This window comes from Giraffa tippelskirchi, chromosome 1 (assembly GCF_054371585.1).
Source record: "Giraffa tippelskirchi isolate mGirTip1 chromosome 1, T2T-mGirTip1v1.2.pri, whole genome shotgun sequence".
NCBI classification, from domain to species: domain Eukaryota; kingdom Metazoa; phylum Chordata; class Mammalia; order Artiodactyla; family Giraffidae; genus Giraffa; species Giraffa tippelskirchi.
Genome location: NC_137275.1, coordinates 137,042,531 through 137,060,522, shown reverse-complemented (window position 1 = coordinate 137,060,522; position 17,992 = coordinate 137,042,531). Strand labels below are relative to the sequence as shown.

Genomic DNA, 17,992 nt, shown 5'->3' with positions numbered 1-17,992 from the left:
TCTGGGACTGCTGATATTCAAAAGGAAACTGGCCAGACAAGTGCTGCCCTTCTGGCCCCTAGCTGCATTCAATTCTAAAGAATGTATAGAACAGGAAGCCAAATGCCTGACCCCTTCATAATCGTTCAAGGGCCAAAAAATGAGTGCGATTCATTATATTTTTTAGACTACATTTTTCAATTCTCAAAAACTTATCTTTTTTGTACAATGAGAACATCTGGGTAACTTGCTTTGCATATCTAGGGTAATTGATATATGTAAATCAAATAAAATGTGTTAATTTGATATAATATGACTGATTTTAATATGTCTACATATTAAATAATAAAATTATTAAATATTAAATTAATAACTAGCAACAGTAGAATTGGAAGTTCATTGTTCAAGCACTGTCAACTATTGAAAGTGCTCATTTCAGTAATAACAATCCACAAGTGCAGTATTCTTAATGGATACTGAACTGTGCTAAATATCCAGACTGAAAATATATAATGACCATCTTTAGAAACACCCTCAATATCTTTTTTGTTACTTTATAGGTTTTGATTTGTGGGAAATGAATACCTATTTCAGACAGTTAAGCATTAAAAGCACTTGTTATCAATATGTACAAGCATTGCAATTAATCCCCCTGTAACTAAAATTAACAAAACAGGTAAAAAGGCTACTGTTTCAAGCAGAATTTAAAGAACTATAAACTTCTGGGAAGAAAACTGATGTTCCTTCTTGCTCACAACCACTGTTACTAATTCCTGGTCAATCCAATCACTCTTTGTTCCTCATGCCCCCAAACAGGCCCTTCTCTAGAACACTGGGTTGTCCCAGGCCTTTCTACGACTCGGATTTCAAGTGAGCACCTGGCACTGCTAGGTGTTTGAATCCCTGGGGCCCTTCTTCAGTTGTAGAAAATACAGTTGACCCTTGAACAATGTGAGGGTAAGGGGACCCGACCCTTTGTGCTGTTGCAAATCTGAGTCTCATGTATACTTAGGCCCTCCATGACCAAGTTTCCTCTGTATCTATGGGTCTGCATCCACAGATTCAACCAACCTTGGATGGTGCAGTAATACAGTATATCAGGTATAGTTAGTGTTAGTTTCTCAGCCGTGTCCGACTCTTTGCAACTCCATGGACTGTAGCCCACCAGGCTCCCCTGTCCATGGAATTCTCCAGGAAAGGATACTGGAGTGGGTTGCCATTCCCTTCTCCAGGGGATCTTCCCAACCCAGGGATCGAACCAAGGTCTCCCACATTGCAAGCAGATTCTTTAACATAGCCACCAGGAAAGCCTGCGTATAAGTGGACTTTATATGCAGTTCGAACTTCTGTTGTTTGAGGGTCTGTTGTAACCGAGAGTGTTCTGATGCAAAGGAAAGATTTCTCTACTTGGTTTGTTTTATTTCTGGGGAGCAAAGTTCTTGATTTATATTTTTACTTATGATCTCATTCAACTGCTAACTTATTTTTTATATCGCCTGCTTTACAAAATTGTTGTTTCTTGCATTACCATATGTGTAACTGAGCCTCTGATCTAATGATGATATATAGTTCTATATGAGATCAATGATTGTACTAGTGTAACTCTAGATATGGGAAGATGCAATATGAGGGAATATTTTCCCGGACCATAAGAGACTAGTAAGACAGGTGGTTCAGAAACTTTGGGCACTGTTAATGAAACAATAGAATGGGAAAGACTAGAGATCTCTTCAAAAACTTAGAGATACCAAGGAAACATTGCATGCAAAGATGGGCACAATAAAGAATGGAATGGTATGGACCTAAAAGAATCAGAAGATATTAAAAAGAGGTGGCAAGAATACACAGAAGAACTATACAAAAAAGATCTTCATGACCCAGATAACCACGATGGTGTGATCATTCACCTAGAGCCAGACATCCTGGAATGAGAAGTCAAGTGGGCCTTAGGAAGCATCACTATGAACAAAGCTAGAGGAGGTGATGGAATTCCAGTTGAGCCATTTCAAATCCTAAAAGATGACGCTATGAAAGTGCTGCACTCAATATGCCAGCAAATTTGGAGAATTGGAAAACTCAGCAGTGGCGACAGGACTGGAAAAGGTCAGTTTTCATTCCAATCCCAAAGAAAGGCAATGCCAAAGAATGTTCAGACTACCACACAATTGCACTCATCTCACACACCAGCAAAGTAATGCTCAAAATTCTCCAAGCCAGGCTTCCACAGTACGTGAACTGAGAACTACCAGATGTTCAAGCTGGATTTAGAAAAGGCAGAGGAACCAGAGATCAAATATTCCAGAAAAAATCTACTTTTGCTTTATTGACTGTGCCAAAGCCTTTAACTGTGTGGATCACAACAAACTGTGGAAAATTCTTAAGGAGATGGGAATACTAGACCACCTGACCTGCCTCCTGAGAAATCTGTATGCAGGTCAAGAAGTCACAGTTAGAACTGAACATGGAACAACAGGCTGGTTCCAAATTGGGAAAGAAGTATGTCAAGGCTGTATGTTGTCACCCTGCTTATTTAACTTTTATGCAGAGTACATTATGCAAAATGCCAGGCTAGATGAAGCACAAGCTGGAGTCAAGATTACAGGAGAAATATCAATAACCTCAGATACGCAGATGACACCACCCTTATGGCAGAAAGCAAAGAGGAACTAAAGAGCCTCTTGATGAAACTGATAGAGGAAGTGAAAAAGCTGGCTTAAAACTCAACATTCAAAAAACTAAGATCAAAAAAAAAAAAAACTAAGATCATAGCATCCAGTCCTATCATTTCATGGCAAATAGATGGGGAAACAATGGAAATAGTGACAGACTTTATTTTCTTGGGCTCCAAAATCACTGCAGATGGTGACTGCAGCCATGAAATTAAAAGATGCTTGCTCCTTAGAAGAAAAGCTATGACCAACCTAGATAGTATATTAAAAAACAGAGACATTGTCGACAAAGGTATGTCCAGTCAAAGCAATGGTTTTTCTAGTAGTCAAGTATGGATGTGAGAGTTGGACTATAAAGAAAGCTGAGCATTCAAGAACTGATGCTTTTGAACTGTGGTGTTGGAGAGGACTCTTGAGAATCTCTTAAACTGCAAGGAGATCAAACCAGTCCATCCTAAAGGAAATCCGTCCTGAGTATTCATTGGAAGGACTGATGCTGAAGCTAAAACTCCAATACTTTGGCCACCTGATGTGAAGAACTGACTTATTGGAAAAGACCCTGATGCTGGGAAAGATTGAAGGCAGGAGAAGGGGACGAGAGAGGATGAGATGGTTGGGTGGCATCACCGACTCAATGGACATGATTTTGAGCAAGCTCCTGGAGTTGGTGAAGGACAGGGAAGCCAGGCATGCTGCAGTCCATGGGGTCCCAAAGAGACACAACTGAGTGACTGTACTGAACTGAATGAGTATGAGTTCAATAACGGGACATTGGGTGTCCTATTGTTGAAATCTTCACCAGACCTGGCAATGAGGGTTCCTAGCACCTGAGCAGGAAGTGAACCTGGGCCCTGGCAGTGAAATCAACGAGTCCTAACCGCTGAATTGTCAGGTGTAATTCCCTCTACTTATTAGCTTACACTCAACTCTGTCCTACATATTTCCATACATAAAGAAGAAATTAACATTCTCCTCTCTCCAAATCGTGTTTTTGCTCCTTTAGCTCAGAGAAACCCAAACATGGATGTTGGGAAGAATCTCTTCCTCTAAGAGGACCTTTAGGGAAGGTGTCCCCCTCCACCGGAACATATCAACTGAACAAAAGTGAACCAAACTCCCCGGAAGCAGACCTATGTTCTGGAGATGAGAGTGCTTGCCCTAGTCTCTTCATTCACCCACCCCTGTCCATTCTGTCCTAGACATTTCCTGAAACTAGCTTTATCAATTACTTCCAGGCTTTTAACTCCCTTTAATATTTGCACAACCTTTTCTGTTTACTCAAAATAGCCTTTCTACAAATAAGCAAAACTCCATCATATGTTTTAGCTTCTTTCCACACCACATGTCCAGCTGAATTCAGAGACACTTTAGTTCCTGCCAAGAGCGTTCTAGAAAGTGGTTGTGAAAGAAAATGAAGAAAGTGAATGCTTTAGCCAGTGATATAACACAAGACCCAGCAAGTCTTGCTTTGTTCCAGAACTTGAGTGATGCATAGAAAACATGCTTTCTGCCATGTATTCCAAAGATTAATATTAATAATAGATTTCAAGTTGAGAAACTCTAAAAGTGATGTATAAAACATCTGTTCATTCCCCAATGTCTTCTTTGCCAGATACAGGAACTCTAAACATGCATTAAACATGTCTTCTGGTTTTTGTATTTTGATTCTTTAATATCCAAGGCCTTGCTAAAAATGGAGGGATGGCCTTGATCAGGACTCACCAATTTCTAGACATAGTAACCAACTCATCCTTGAGCTCTTTACTCATCAGTCAATACAAACCAACCAATCCAGGGCCCACTCCCCCAACCACCTCCTCTATGGCTGCTCACACTTAGGGCTAAAATTCCTTTTCTCTCACCACCCTAGGGCCAGGTGAACAGCTTGGGGCAGCCCCTTTGCCCCAGAACCTTCTGAAATGATTCAAATTAGTCCATGTTTAGCCTTGTTACTCTGCCTCACCCATTCCTCCCCAGGGAAACCACAACAAAGGCGCCATGTTTTCCCTGTCCAATCTGTGTCCTTCCTGTATGACTCTCATGCCATGGTGTGCCCTCGTCTTTGGGGATCTGTGAGTAAAACAAACTATCTTTTTAATGGCATCATCTCGTGATCTGTTGGCCTCACCATACATAAATTATAACCTATATTTTAAGAACATGTGAGACTTCCCTGGTGGTCCAGTGGTTAAGAATCCACGTGCTAAAGCAGGGGACCTGGGTTCAATCCCTACTCCAGGAAGATCCCACATGCTGGGGAGCAACTGAGTCCATGCTCTATAGTCCAGGAGCCGCAACTAATGAGCCCCTGTGCCATAACTACTGAAGTTCGCATGACTAGAGCCTGTAGTCTGCAACATGAGAAGCCCATGCACCACAACTAGACAGTAGCCCCCACTTGTCATAGCTAGAGAAAACCCAAGTGCAGCAATGAAGATCCAGCACAGCCAAAAAATTAGATAAATCAATCAATCTTTGAAAAAACAAACAAACAAAAATGTACGTAAAGAAAAAGGAAGACAGGCTGGCAAATGACTGGTCTGGCCCCTGCACTCTGGCCATTGTTCAAGTGGACTTGGATCAAAGTTAGTTACTCTGTCAGTTATGTTTACCAAAACTGCCACTTTAAACTGTTTTAGAGAAAAAGCATGATTTTTCCATAAAGCACTGTATTGTACTGGCTAAGACAGCACTCAATAGAGCTGTTAAAGATAGCTGTGATGACAGTATCCATAGTATGATACATGCTACAAAAGATGCAGGGTTTCTAGGGGCCCTTGACTTCTAAAGCACAGTTTGAGTCCAGCTGTAAAGATAGCTTATAAAGAAAATAAAAGAACTCCTCATTCATCTAAACAATAAGAGTAAAGTATTTTTAACCAAGTGTTCTCAATTCTCACATATTCCATTAAAACTGCACTGCAAGAGGTTCAGTGTGAAAAGCCAAGTCCCCATGACACTGTATTCTCATCTTGGGCTCACCTCTCTCTCTCTCTGGCATAAAAGCTATTCAAAGACAGCTTAACTTAACTTTGTGTGTCTCGCAGCTGCCACCCAGTAGGTGCTAAATATTTATTCACCGACTGAAGAAATGTTTATTACCTTCTTTGGAAACCACCGTAGCAGGTGACACAGAACTCAAAGATGCCCATTTACGGGGTTAAGTAAATAGGTGAGAACTAAAGCTACTCCTGGGACTTCCCTAGTGGTCCAGTGGTTAAGAATCCACCTTCTAATGCATGGGACGAGGGTTCGATTCCTGGTCAGGGAACTAAGATTCCACACCCATGGGCAACTAAGCCTGCATGCTGCAACTAAAACCAGACGTAGCCAAATAAATATTCAAAAGGAAAAGGTTTTTGTTTTTTGTTTTGAAAAAAGCTACTCCCTCTGGCCCAAACCATGACAATCTCAGCCCCTGAATGCTGTGCACATCTTGGCATATCCTGACCTTTACCTGACCCCTAAATCCTGCCCAATTCTGCAATCTTCCAGTTAGCAGCTGGCCATCAGTTTGCAGGGGCATGGCAGTGTTCTGTGACAAACGGTCAACCTCCTGGGGTGACATGGGTGTTGGCCACTACATGGTGACACTTACCAAGGGCTCCAGCTCCTTGCGGTCTATGAGGTTCATCTCCGTGACGAAGTAATAGAAGTGTTTGTAGCAGGTGTTGACGTGGGCCTCGGCACCCATCACAATGACCCGGTCGAAGTGGTGGATGTAGACGTGGACGAAGACCCGGAAGAGGCGGCACAGGATCTTCTTGCAGATCTGCAGGAAGTTCTTTGGGAAGGGAACACCTAGAGAAGGGAAAGGGGAACAAAACCATGATGGGGATGCTCTGGTGGGCCCCGAGCACATGCTTCAGGCTGGAGACCAGCCCAGGACTAGTATCCCGGGCCAGCCTGCAGATGCCTGGCTCTGTGTGAGCAACTGCACTGGACACAGCCTGAAAAGGTGGCCAAAATGGTGTTAAATTCAAATGCCAACAACCAGGAAAAAGCCTGAAAAAATGAAGGAAGAGGGTCAGGTTTCCTTCTTTGGTTGTATCTTTTTTGGTACACATGGGCATGCAGAAATAATGATTTTTAGTTTGAAACATGCATTCTTTTTTACTTTTCCCACTTCATAGAGCCCAAGAAAGTTCTTTTTCTTCTTATCTTTAATATAGGAAAACTGGTAGGAGGAGGGAGACTGGCACTCCTGACACAGCGTATCAGGGAGGGGTGGGGGCTGCAGAAATCAGAAAGCCCTTTCTCATCAAAGGAAGCAGTCAATGCACAACTCAGCCGGTGGTGGCCGTGTGGGGACAGAGGCCCAGGGCTGCTAGATCTTCTGGTTCTTCAAGATGATTCAGAAATCTGGGGTTCTATGTGAATTATCTGGAGTTCTGTTTTTAAAATGATATCGAGACTTTCCTGGCAATCCAGGGGTTAAGATTCTGAGCTTCCACTACGGGGCGGCGGTGGGGGGGGGGTTGCAGTTTCATTCCTTGGTCGTCCCACATGCCTTGCAATAATAATAATAATAGTAAAATGATAGCAATTAACCTGAAGTTAAAAAAATATACCACAGGTCAAGACAAAACATCTTTCCAGGGATAGCTTGTCCTGAAAACTACCAGTTTGCAAATTCTGATCTAAACTTTTCCTGAGATCCACTGTTTCTGGGGTGTGAAAATGCAACGAAACTTCATGGAAACTTTGCATGACAGTTACTGTCACCTCCTCTCCTTGAGGAAGGTGAGAGTTGGAGGTTGTTGTTCATAACACAGACTGGGTGGGTGGTCAGAGGAATCACGCAGGTTTCCTGTCTGATGACTACCACTCCCAGCTTGGTCAGAGCAACAAATAGTAGTGCCCCAAGCCCAAGCCCCACTTCCTTTCTCCATCTCAAACACTGCTTAAGCTCTCATTATTTACACTGTTCTTAGGTAGTGACATCATAGATTCCTAAGTCAGATAGCCTTTAAATTCCTATACTGCTCCTTTTCCAGCTGTATGACTACAGGCAAGTTATTTAACCTCTCTGAGCTTCAGTTTTTCCATAGGTAGGGTGAAAATACCAACTGTTGTAAGGATTAGAAGTGATACCCAGAAAATAGAGCCTTTCTTAAACGGCCAGGAGAGTGTCAACATGTCTAAAATCCTCCTACAGTGCCTAGTACATGGTAAAGTGAAGTCGCTCAGTCGTGTCCAACTCTTTGCGACCCCACGGACAGTAGCCTACCAGGCTTCTCCGTCCATGGGATTTTCCAGGCAGGAGTACTGGAGTGGGCTGCTAAGAGCTAGCTAAATGGGAATGACAACCCCGACCCCCCGAATCTCTCTGCTTTGTAAAATCTGGACCATCTAGCTGTTGTTATAAGGGAGCCCTTATCAGGAAAAGGTAGACAGGACCACCTGCCTTTCAGCAGAATTGCAGAGCAGTGCTCAGGGCATGTCACTGGTCCCCAGGAAGCCTGGAGTTTTGCTATCCATGCCTCTGCTGGGTCCTAATCGCAGCTGTCTGGTGAAAGACATTGGTAACGGGATCGCCTGGGACCCCTGGGGCAGGATGAGAGATGAAACACAGCTGGCAGTTGGCAGAGGCAGGGTCTACCACCCCATTACCCAGCACTGATACTGGCTTTTTTTCCTAGAACAAAATGGCAACGTATCAAATGAACCACAGGGAGAAACTGGGGTACAGCTTGGCAGCTGACTGTCTGGGCAACAGATGCTGGGGTTTAGGGGTGGGGTGAGGCAAAACTGGGACAAGGTGGAGGGCAGCCCCTCCCAGAGCTGATGGATTGTTTCCTCTGATGAAAAGGGGCTGGTGAAGACCACTGCTGCCAGGCTCAGAGAGGCTCTGGAGCCTTCAAAGAGGCCCGAGACCTAGAGATGATGGAATCCCCCTTCAACCACATTCAAGAATATTCCCATCAGAAGGGGAGTCCTTTAACAACACTGAGACAATATCAGGGGTTGACATGGGTTACCTTGGCAACCTGTCTGTGATGTAGGGTTTACTAGTCCTGCATCGCCGGTGAACAACACCAAACACAGGTGAACTTGCTCCAGGCCACTTAGGTAAACAGTGGCAGGGGTGAGGTTCAGACCAAGACAGTCTGATTCTAAAATATAACCGATCTAGGACTTGCCGAGTGGTTAAGAATCCACCTTGCAATACAGGGGAATGCAGGATCGATCCCTGGTCTGGGAAGATCCCACATGCCTCTGAGCACCTAAGCCCGTGAGCCACAACTAGAGCCTGTGTACCACAGTGAAGATCCTGCATGCCCCAACAAAGACCCGCACAACCAAATAAATAAATAAAATCTAACAGATCTGGTTATGTCTGGCATGTGACTCTCTGCCAAAGATAAAAGCACAGCTTAAAGGCTAAATGTAATGAGGCATCTCAAGGTTACTTTTTGGTGGTGCAGAAACATAATTTTTTAAAAAGGAAAGGGGTCAGGAGAGAAGGGTGAAAAAAAGTCCACACCCTCTGGAGCCACAGCTCCGAGGTACTAAGAGGTCAGCTGATACTCTACTGCCCTGAGAGAGATGTGTTTCCTCGACCAGTGCCTTAGATCATGGATCTGGGACTGTGAGTAAAAGCCAACATTTACTGAGCACTGAAGTCTTGGGCTTCTCTGGTGGCTCAGACCATAAAGAGTCTGCCTGCAACGCAGGAGATGCAGGTTTGATCCCTAGATCCAGAAGATCCCCTGGAGAAGGAAATGGCAACCCACTCCAGTATTCTTGCCTGGAGAATTCCATGGACAGAGGAGCCTGGCAGGCTACAGTCCATTGGGTCGCAAAGAGTTGGACACAACGGAGCAACTAACACTTAACAAGTCCAGGTACTGATATTGTTACCATCTCACAAATGAGGAAACCGACTTGGAAAATTAACTGGCTGCCCCAGGTCACATAGCCAGCAAAGAATGGAGGGCTTTGGACCCAGGATTGTCTAACTCCAAAGCCCATGAGGACCCAGCACCCTGAAATCTGGAGTTGATGCTCTGAGGTTCTGCACACACCTCCAGCTCCCAAGCCCTTCCTTCCTGAGTAGCCTGAATCTCCTCAGGTGCACTTATTTTTCCTGTCACCAGCTGCTAGGGGACATGGCAGGGGGTGGGAGGTTTCAGCTGTGCCAGTTTGTCTTTTTGTTGTTCAGCTGCTAAGTCATGTCCGACTCTTTTGCGACCCCGTGGACTGCAGCCCACCAGGTTCCTCTGTCCATGGGATTTCCAAGGCAAAAATACTAGAGTGGGTTGCCATTTCCTTCGCCAGGGTATCTTCCCAACCCAGGGATTGAACCCGTGTCTCCTGCATTGCTGCTGCTGCTGCTGCTAAGTCGCTGCAGTTGTGTCCGACTCTATGCGACCCCATAGACGGCAGCCTACCAGGGCTCTGCCATCCCTGGGATTCTCCAGGCAAGAATACTAGAGTGGGTTGCCATTTCCTTCTCCAGTGCATGAAAGGGAAAAGTGAAAGTGAAGTCGCTCAGTTGTGTCCGACTCTTAGTGACTCCATGGACGGTAGCCTACCAGGCTCCTCCATCCATGGGATTTTCCAGGCAAGAGTACTGGAGTGGGGTGCCATTGCCTTCTCCCTCCTGCATTGCAGGCAGACTATTTACTGCTGACCCACCAGGAAACCCCAATTCTCTTGAAACAGCCACAGAAAACTGAACTCTGAGAGAGTCTTGATATGTGTATGTGTGTTGTGATGTATTCCCAGTGAAACCCTGGGCAGTGATTTCAGTGTTTTGTTTGTTTGTTTAATGTAACTGTGGCTTAGCTCAGTTAAAGTGTTTGCCTGGCCCAGGAGGTAGAGGAGTGGTTTGGCCCTGAATGAGACTCAGGTTCTTTCTTTGGCATCCGGCTACTACAGCTCCATGGCATAGGGAGCCTCACTGTTGACATGATCATTTTTTGACCTCCACTTAGCGCAGTACCTGGGTTGTAGAAGGAGCTCAAAAAATGTTTGCTTGTTTTAAATGAATGCAAGCTGGCAGTAGGAAGAATGAAAGGCTAATGAGCCATCTCAAATGGACACTGGCAGCCGGAAGCTGAGGAGGCCGAGCAAGGCTCTGGGCAGAGGGCAGCCTGTGTGTTCCACGGGGCATCACTGACTCACTCAGCACTGTATCCAACTGCCTCCTTTTGTTCCTTCAGCTTCTCTTAGTACATAAGATACTGGGGACCCTCCCCTTTCGTGTTTCCCAAGGTCTGTCTTAAAAAAGACTAATTCTGGGAGATCCTTGGTTAAAAGCTATAGTTGACCTTATATTTATTAAAAAATGCTTTTTATAAAATTTTGCAATATACCCAACCATAGTAAAGGATCTGAGAATGCCTGTAGTCAAAAGTCCTATTTAACTCTGGAACTTCCTTTTACCTATAATGGCAACTGGTTTAAAAGTCTGTAATTGGACTTCCTAGGTTTCATTTCCGGCTCTATTATTCAGTAACAAGATAGCGGCATCCAAACAACTTAGTATGTCTAACCCACAGTTTCCCCATCGTGAAAGAAACAGGGATGTGAATATTATCTGTAGCTCAGGTGGTTGTTGTGAGGACTAAATCCACACATGTAAAAAGCTTTGCTAATACTCTGCAGGCAGGAAGCACTCTCGTGAACTGTTAAGTTTTAGTATTGCATGGACCAAACAATCTTTGTAACATACTTTTGGATTAAATTCTTCCTGCACATGTATTTTCAGGAGGGCAGTCTTGGTATTAATCCATCACTTTGCAAAGAACTAGAGTAGTAGGTCCTCGATTAAGCCCTGGATTATATTCAGCCTTGCATTATTTTCTACATATTTCTCATATTTATGTCTTGTATTACTGTAAGTTCCCTGAACAAAGGGGCTGTCTTATACTTTGATTCTATCTTTTAAAGCACCTGGCACAGGGCTAGATAGGGAAGACTCATCAATCAAAACTGAACCATAAGACAGCAGTGGTCTTATTTAGTAGAGATGTGAATCCATCATCTCCTATTTGGGGGAGGAAAAAAGCCTACAGCAGAAATGATAGCTTTCTCCCAGAGACCTGATCGGGTCCTAGGATGGAAGGCTGCACAACGATCTTCTAGGGAGGAGGGCTCTGAGATGAAGAACACTTTGATCTAGCCTAGAGGGTGGGAAGAAAAACTCCTAAACTCCTCCTTTTATCATGAAAACCTCCCTTCTTTACCTTTCCATATAGTTGCTTCAGGGGAGGGGGGTGATAGTTAAATTTCAGTCACTGTACTCAATTAGAAAGTTAATACCAGACAATATTAACCAGCAGTCTCAACCAGAATAGACTACATAGATTTGGAGTTAAAGTTTGACTAGTCTTATAATAACCCAGACAAACCTTCCGACAATAATCTTGGACAGGTACACATGGATCATAGAAAACAACCTTTGACTCAAAGGTCTCTAAATGATTTGTAAGCATGGACTAATCTCAGAGCCTCCCCTGAGTCTCAGATTCAAGCTGGGAAATGTCAGATTCCGAGAAGCTGGCTAGAAACAAGATTTCGTTCAGATGAGTTCTGCAAAAAGGTGATAGACTCTAGCTGTCTAGGGAAGGACAAGGATGGCCTCAGGGCAAGTGGTGTGGCGTGGCCTCTGCAAACAGAATTAGTGAGCCTAACACAGAACCAGGCTGAGCTTGGATTCCAGAATGAGCCCAGGCAGGATGCCTGGGCGGAAATCAGAATCCCAAACCGATCACTCACATGTGGTTCCAGCAGGAATTTGCTCAACAATTAGACTCAAAGCAAGACAAGAGTTTGCTGAGTGATCAGGCCAAGGAGGAGATCGGCCAGAGAGTTGGCATGAAGGCAGAGGGTGCGGTGAGCCCGCGGTGCTGGGAGCCCCTCTTGAAGGTCTGACTAGGCAGCCTCACACTCTGCTTCTGACGCTGGTGGGGACCTGGTACTCAGCCGGAACTCAGCATCTGACGGAGCCGTACTGAGTTTATGAATGTGTCTAACCGCAGACCTTCTGATCTCCAAGCCACATTGAGCTCGAGAGCTAAATCGAGCATGGAATACAATAATTTCTCTGGGGCTCTACTTGGATTTGCCTTTCATCTCTGTCTCAGTAAATCTCCTTTCTCCCAAACAAAACTGAATAAAAATTCCAGTAATTTCTGAACTTTAATCCATTTTCTTCCTTCCTCATCCCCTCCTCTCCCCTCCCTTTTGCAAAGCCACCAAATGCCCCATTCAATCCATCCTCTTCAGGCACCTCTGGGTGGGGGGGGAAGCAAGTTGTTTAAATGACTTGTGTCTTTTTTCTTTTATCCTGTTATGGAAGCTGCAAAAGGAGAGAGTCCCTCAGGGAATGCAGAGATGCTATGACAGGGCCACAGAGGGAAGACTGCGGTCCCAGAGTCAGACACGACTCAGGCGGCAATTTCTGAGCTAGATGCTACCCATTCTAGTTTTCATGGTTTTTCTGCTCTTTTCTTCTGGAGAGAAAGCCAGATGCTTGGGGCTGAGATCTCTGGTCTGTGACAGCGCTTGGTTGAAACTGGGCAGTGGAGGGCTGGAGAGTCAGGGTTCAAAGGGACACGAGAGAATGTCCCCACACATCCCAGGTTCCACAAGCAGCTGGCAGATATTCCAGCCCGTTGTTAATGCTTTTAGAGTTCAGCTCAAAGCCTTCCCTCATCCCCAGACTCAGGTTCCCTGGCATCTGCCATCTGCTCTTGATACACTCCTGAGCACTGACATTGTTGTTCAGTGGCTCAATTATGTGTGACTCTTTGTGACCCCATGGACTACAGCACACCAGGCTTCCCTGTCCATCACCATCTCCCAGAGCTTGCTCAGACTCATGTCCTTTGAGTCAGTGATGCCATCCAACCATCTGAGTACGGTTCCCAGACGCTAATTCCACTCTGAGGTGCGTGCATCCTGACTCGTATCTGCGACCCCCTCCAGACTATAGGCTCCCAGAGGAGCTTGTCACAGATGGAACCCCTGTGCCCAGTGTGGAGCCCAGAGCAGGTGGGTGTGTGACACACCCTTGCCGGCTGCTGGCTTGAGGGCTGAGCTCTTATGCCATCTGCTTACACCAGAGTCAGAGCTCACAAAGGCACAAGGACTGACTGGCTTGAGGTTGAGAGCTGGTCTGTGATGAAACGGGGTCTGAATTCAAGTCTGTCTGACTCCAGAGCCTGTTAGGCTCTTTCCACTCTGCCAGGAAAGTGGACGGGATTCTTACGGTTTGTTTCATCTTATGCCAACCCAATTGGCAGAGTCGAAGGAGCCAGATTTGTTAAAAAACGAAGGTGGAAAAGGGCATATTGGCTCTTACTTCCCCAGAGGCATGTGTCATTCGTAGTTGACGGTTCTGGTTAAGTGTCTGGCTCTGGCGTCAATCTCTGGTTTCAGAGTCCAGCTGCGGAACTTCCCTGCCACTTGCCCAAGGGCGAATTTGCTAACTCCTAACAGGCCCAGTTTCCTTATCTGTGGAATGAGGATAAACACACCTAGTATTTTGTGAGATTGTGAGGATGAAACAGGAAGCACAGGGCCAGCAGGCTCTCAGGGGCATTCGGCAAAAGGCCACTGATGTTACTACTGCTGTGAGGGTGGCTCTTCCTCGTCAAAGTCCAGGGTCGGGGAGGGCACATGAAGCTGCACAGGTAGACCTCCCTATTCTCCAAAGGACTAGCTCCACCTGGAAAACAGATCTGGACCCAAGGTGATCCTTGGAAACACCATGCGAACCGTCCGAGGAGCTTCCACATGACACAGGATGAAGCCTAATGCGTTGGCCAATCCTTGGGGGACCCCAGTGGCTTCTTAGGTGGCACTAGTTAGTAAAGAATCTGCCTTTCAATGCAGAAGACTTAAGAGACCCGGGTTGGATCCCTGGGTCAGGAAGATTCCCTGAAAATGGAAATGGCAACCCACTTTGGTATTCTTGCCTGGAAAATTCCATGGACAGAGAAGCCTGGGGACTACAGTTCATGGGGTCACAAAGCAGATATGACTGAAACAACTTAGAACAGCACGCACAGTGGCATGTCAGTTGTTGTTGTTTAGTTGCTAAGTCCTGTCAGACTCTTTTGCGACCCCATGGACTATAGCCCGCCAAGCTCCTCTCTCCATGGGATTTCCCAGGCAAGAATGCTGGAGTGGGTTGCCATTTCCTTCTCCAGAGGATCTTCTTGACCCATGTCTTGAACTGAACCTATGTCTCCTGCAGGCAGGTTCTTGACCACTGAGCCACCAGGGAAGCCCCGCATGTCAGTAACAACGACCAAAAATGCCGCCTTTGCTCCCTCACTCTGTCTCTCCTGTTGAGAGCATCTATGCTGTCCTTTGGGTCTTTGGGGGCCAGGACCAGGAATGCACATGTGAAAATCCCTCTCCAAGTCATAAAAACTACTCATTCTCAATAGCTCATGGATAAAAACAACATCCCACACACGTGGGAAAAGAAAACAAGCCTCTGGCAGCATGGCTGAGAACATACCATTTCCAAAATACTTGCAAAACAAAACGCGAATGGATCACAAGGAGAAAAAAAAGGAAGAAAGAAAGAAAAGAAACCCTAACAACATAGGCCTATTTCTTAAAAATTTCCCCCTAATAGTCTATTCTCCTGCCTCCTGCAAAATGTATATACATATTTATCTGAAGAACCCTCCTGATCTTGCTGATGAAAATTCAACTCTAGAAGGCCGATTCCTCTAAGCAGATGTTTTGTGTTATCTCAGTGCGTTCCTCAAGAAAGTGTCTGTACATTGTGCCAAGGAAAACAATCCCGTGTAGCAAGACTTTGTTCCTCTGCCTGAGGAAAAAAAAAAAAAAAAAAGGCCCCAAACAAGCTGACAGCTGCAAATGGTTAGAAATAAACTGGCTACTACTCTCTTCCCCGACTCCCTCTGCCTGGTCCCAGCCTCCCCCCACTTCTACCCTGAGTTACTCTGGTACCTATTATCATAGTGGCTGGAACAGAGAAAGGAAAATAGAAGAGCAAGTGATCATACGTTCTAAACAGATTGTTAATTCTTTCAGACATGCCATTTGCCGGGCAGAGGAAGTGCTGTTTTAGCCAGCCAAAGGTGCCTGCCTGTCACCCGCCCCTCTCCTCCCCCAGCACCACTTCTCTGCTCCTGGAAGATCTTCTTTATCCACATCCCCATCTCTAGACTGGCTGGTGGCTCCACCTGCTTTGTCTGTGTAGAGGTGGAAGTAGACCAAGATAGACCCAAGAGGACCTCAGAAAGGCGTTTGTTCACTATGGACTGGCAATAAAAGCCATTAAAGACAAATTCTTACAAGTTCAGACCTGCCAAAAATCAAATGGCCCAAATGAGAGAGTGAACTGAGAACATGATGCTAATGAGCCTCATTAGAACTGGAAAGTTAGACAGAAGCACCAACACTTTGATCATGAGCCCCAGTCAGAAACTGAAAATGACTTATGTTTTCAAAATACAACCTCTCTTTATTCACCAGCAGAATCTTTCTTCCATTACATGCAGGGCAATGAATACCCAGTCTTGTCTGATCTATATCTTGTCTGATCTATATCTATCTATCTATCTATCTATCTATTGGCTTCCCAGGTGGCACAGTGGTGAAGAACCTGCCTGCCAATGCAGGAAACACAGGTTCAATTCAAGACACAGGCCAGGAAGATCCCCTGGAGAAGGGAATGGCTACCCACTCCAGTATTGTTGCCTAGAAAATTCCATGGACAGAGGAGCCTGGTGGCTACAGTCCATGGGGTTGCAAAGAGTTGGATACAACTGAGAGACTAAGCATGTACACACACACATGCATGCGCACACACACACACATATATACACATATAATGGATTACTACTCAGCCATTAAAAATTAATGAAATAATACAGCAGCAACATGGATGGACCTAGAGATGATCACACTAAGTGAAGTAAGTCAGACAGAGAAAGACAAACACCATATGATATCACTTATATGTGGAATCTAAAAAATAATACAAATCAACCTTACAGAACAGAAATAGACTCACAGACATAGAAAACAAACGTATAGTTACCAAAGGGGAAAGTAGGGGAGGGATAAATTAGGAATATGGGATTATCAGATACACACCAGTACATATGTAATAGATACACAACAAGGATTTACTGTATATCACTGAGATCTATATTCAATATCTTCTAACATCCTATCATGGAAAAGAAATTGAAGCTGTACATCTGAAACTAACACAATATTGTATATTGATATAGTTACCAACAATAACTATAGTTAAAATTTTTAAAAATTGCAGAAAGATACAACACACACCCCCACACACACCCACACACATATAGATAAAATACCAAATCATGTCAAAACAGTTTCTAACCTATAAACTTCTCTCCAACCCCACTGCCACTTCCCTGGCTCCAGCTGCCAACACCTCCTGCCTGGTTTACTGTGGCTCTCCCTTAGTGCGGTTTCCTTCCTTTACTCTTGGGTTGCTCCAATCTCCACCAGGCAGATGGAGGATCTTCCTCAAACACAACTCTAACCAGGATGTCTTCTTTCCATACAAAACTCTACACCAGCTTCCTACTGCTGCAACTGCTTCAAGATAGAAGAATCATATACAGCTTAGCAACTAAAACAAACAAAAAAACCACTACCAGGTAAAATCAGAGCTATTTAACATTGACACGCAAGAGACCCTCTGGTTTTCTAAATCTGCATGTCTTCATTATTACCTCTGGATCCTCCCAACTTGCATCTAATACCCAGCCCTCCAGAGCTAAGATCCATTCCCTCACTTCTGGGCATTGGCACATATTGTAGAGTTGGTAGATGGAAACCCTTCTACTCAGCTTCCCCTTTTTGTGCGGCTAACTCTCATTTGTTATTCAAGACTCAAGTAAGTTATCACTTTCTTTGGGTTGTTCTCCTCACCCTTAGTTCTAGTTAGGCAAATTATAATACCCTGTACTTTCCCCAGGATTACACTTACTATTATCTTGTAATTGTCCATTTTTTGGTCTCCCATTAGAATGAAAATTTTGAAATGTCAAGGAATATCACTTCCTGTTCACAGTTACATCCCTGGCATCAAACACACACCAGAAAACGGGGGTTCTCTCGAACTTACGGCTGCCAGGGGGGACAAAGGGGGGTAGGGATAGTTAGGGAGTTTGGGATGGACATGTACACACTGCTATATTTAAAGTGGATAACCAGCAAGGACCTACTGAATAGCACAGGGAACTCTGCTCAATGTTATGTGGCAGCCTGGATGGGAGGATTCAGGGGAGAATGCATACATGTATATATATGGCTGAGTCCCTTCACTATTCACCTGAAGCTACCACAGCACTGTTAATTGGCTA

The 17,992-nt window shown here is 44.8% G+C and overlaps 1 protein-coding gene across 6 annotated transcripts in view; it reads right to left on the bottom strand.

The window, feature by feature from the left end:
• MOB3B (MOB kinase activator 3B) overlaps positions 1-17,992 on the bottom strand; it is a 291,141-nt gene that overhangs the window by 106,414 nt on the left and 166,735 nt on the right. For 4 of the 6 annotated variants that reach the window (XM_081497877.1, XM_081497870.1, XM_081497888.1 and 1 more), the window contains one exon: positions 6,247-6,449. The exons of the other annotated variants lie outside the window; for them this stretch is intronic. In XM_081497877.1, the coding sequence (XP_081354003.1) occupies positions 6,247-6,449 (203 nt within the window). The remainder of the gene's footprint in view (positions 1-6,246; positions 6,450-17,992) is intronic. 6 annotated transcript variants of the gene reach the window in all.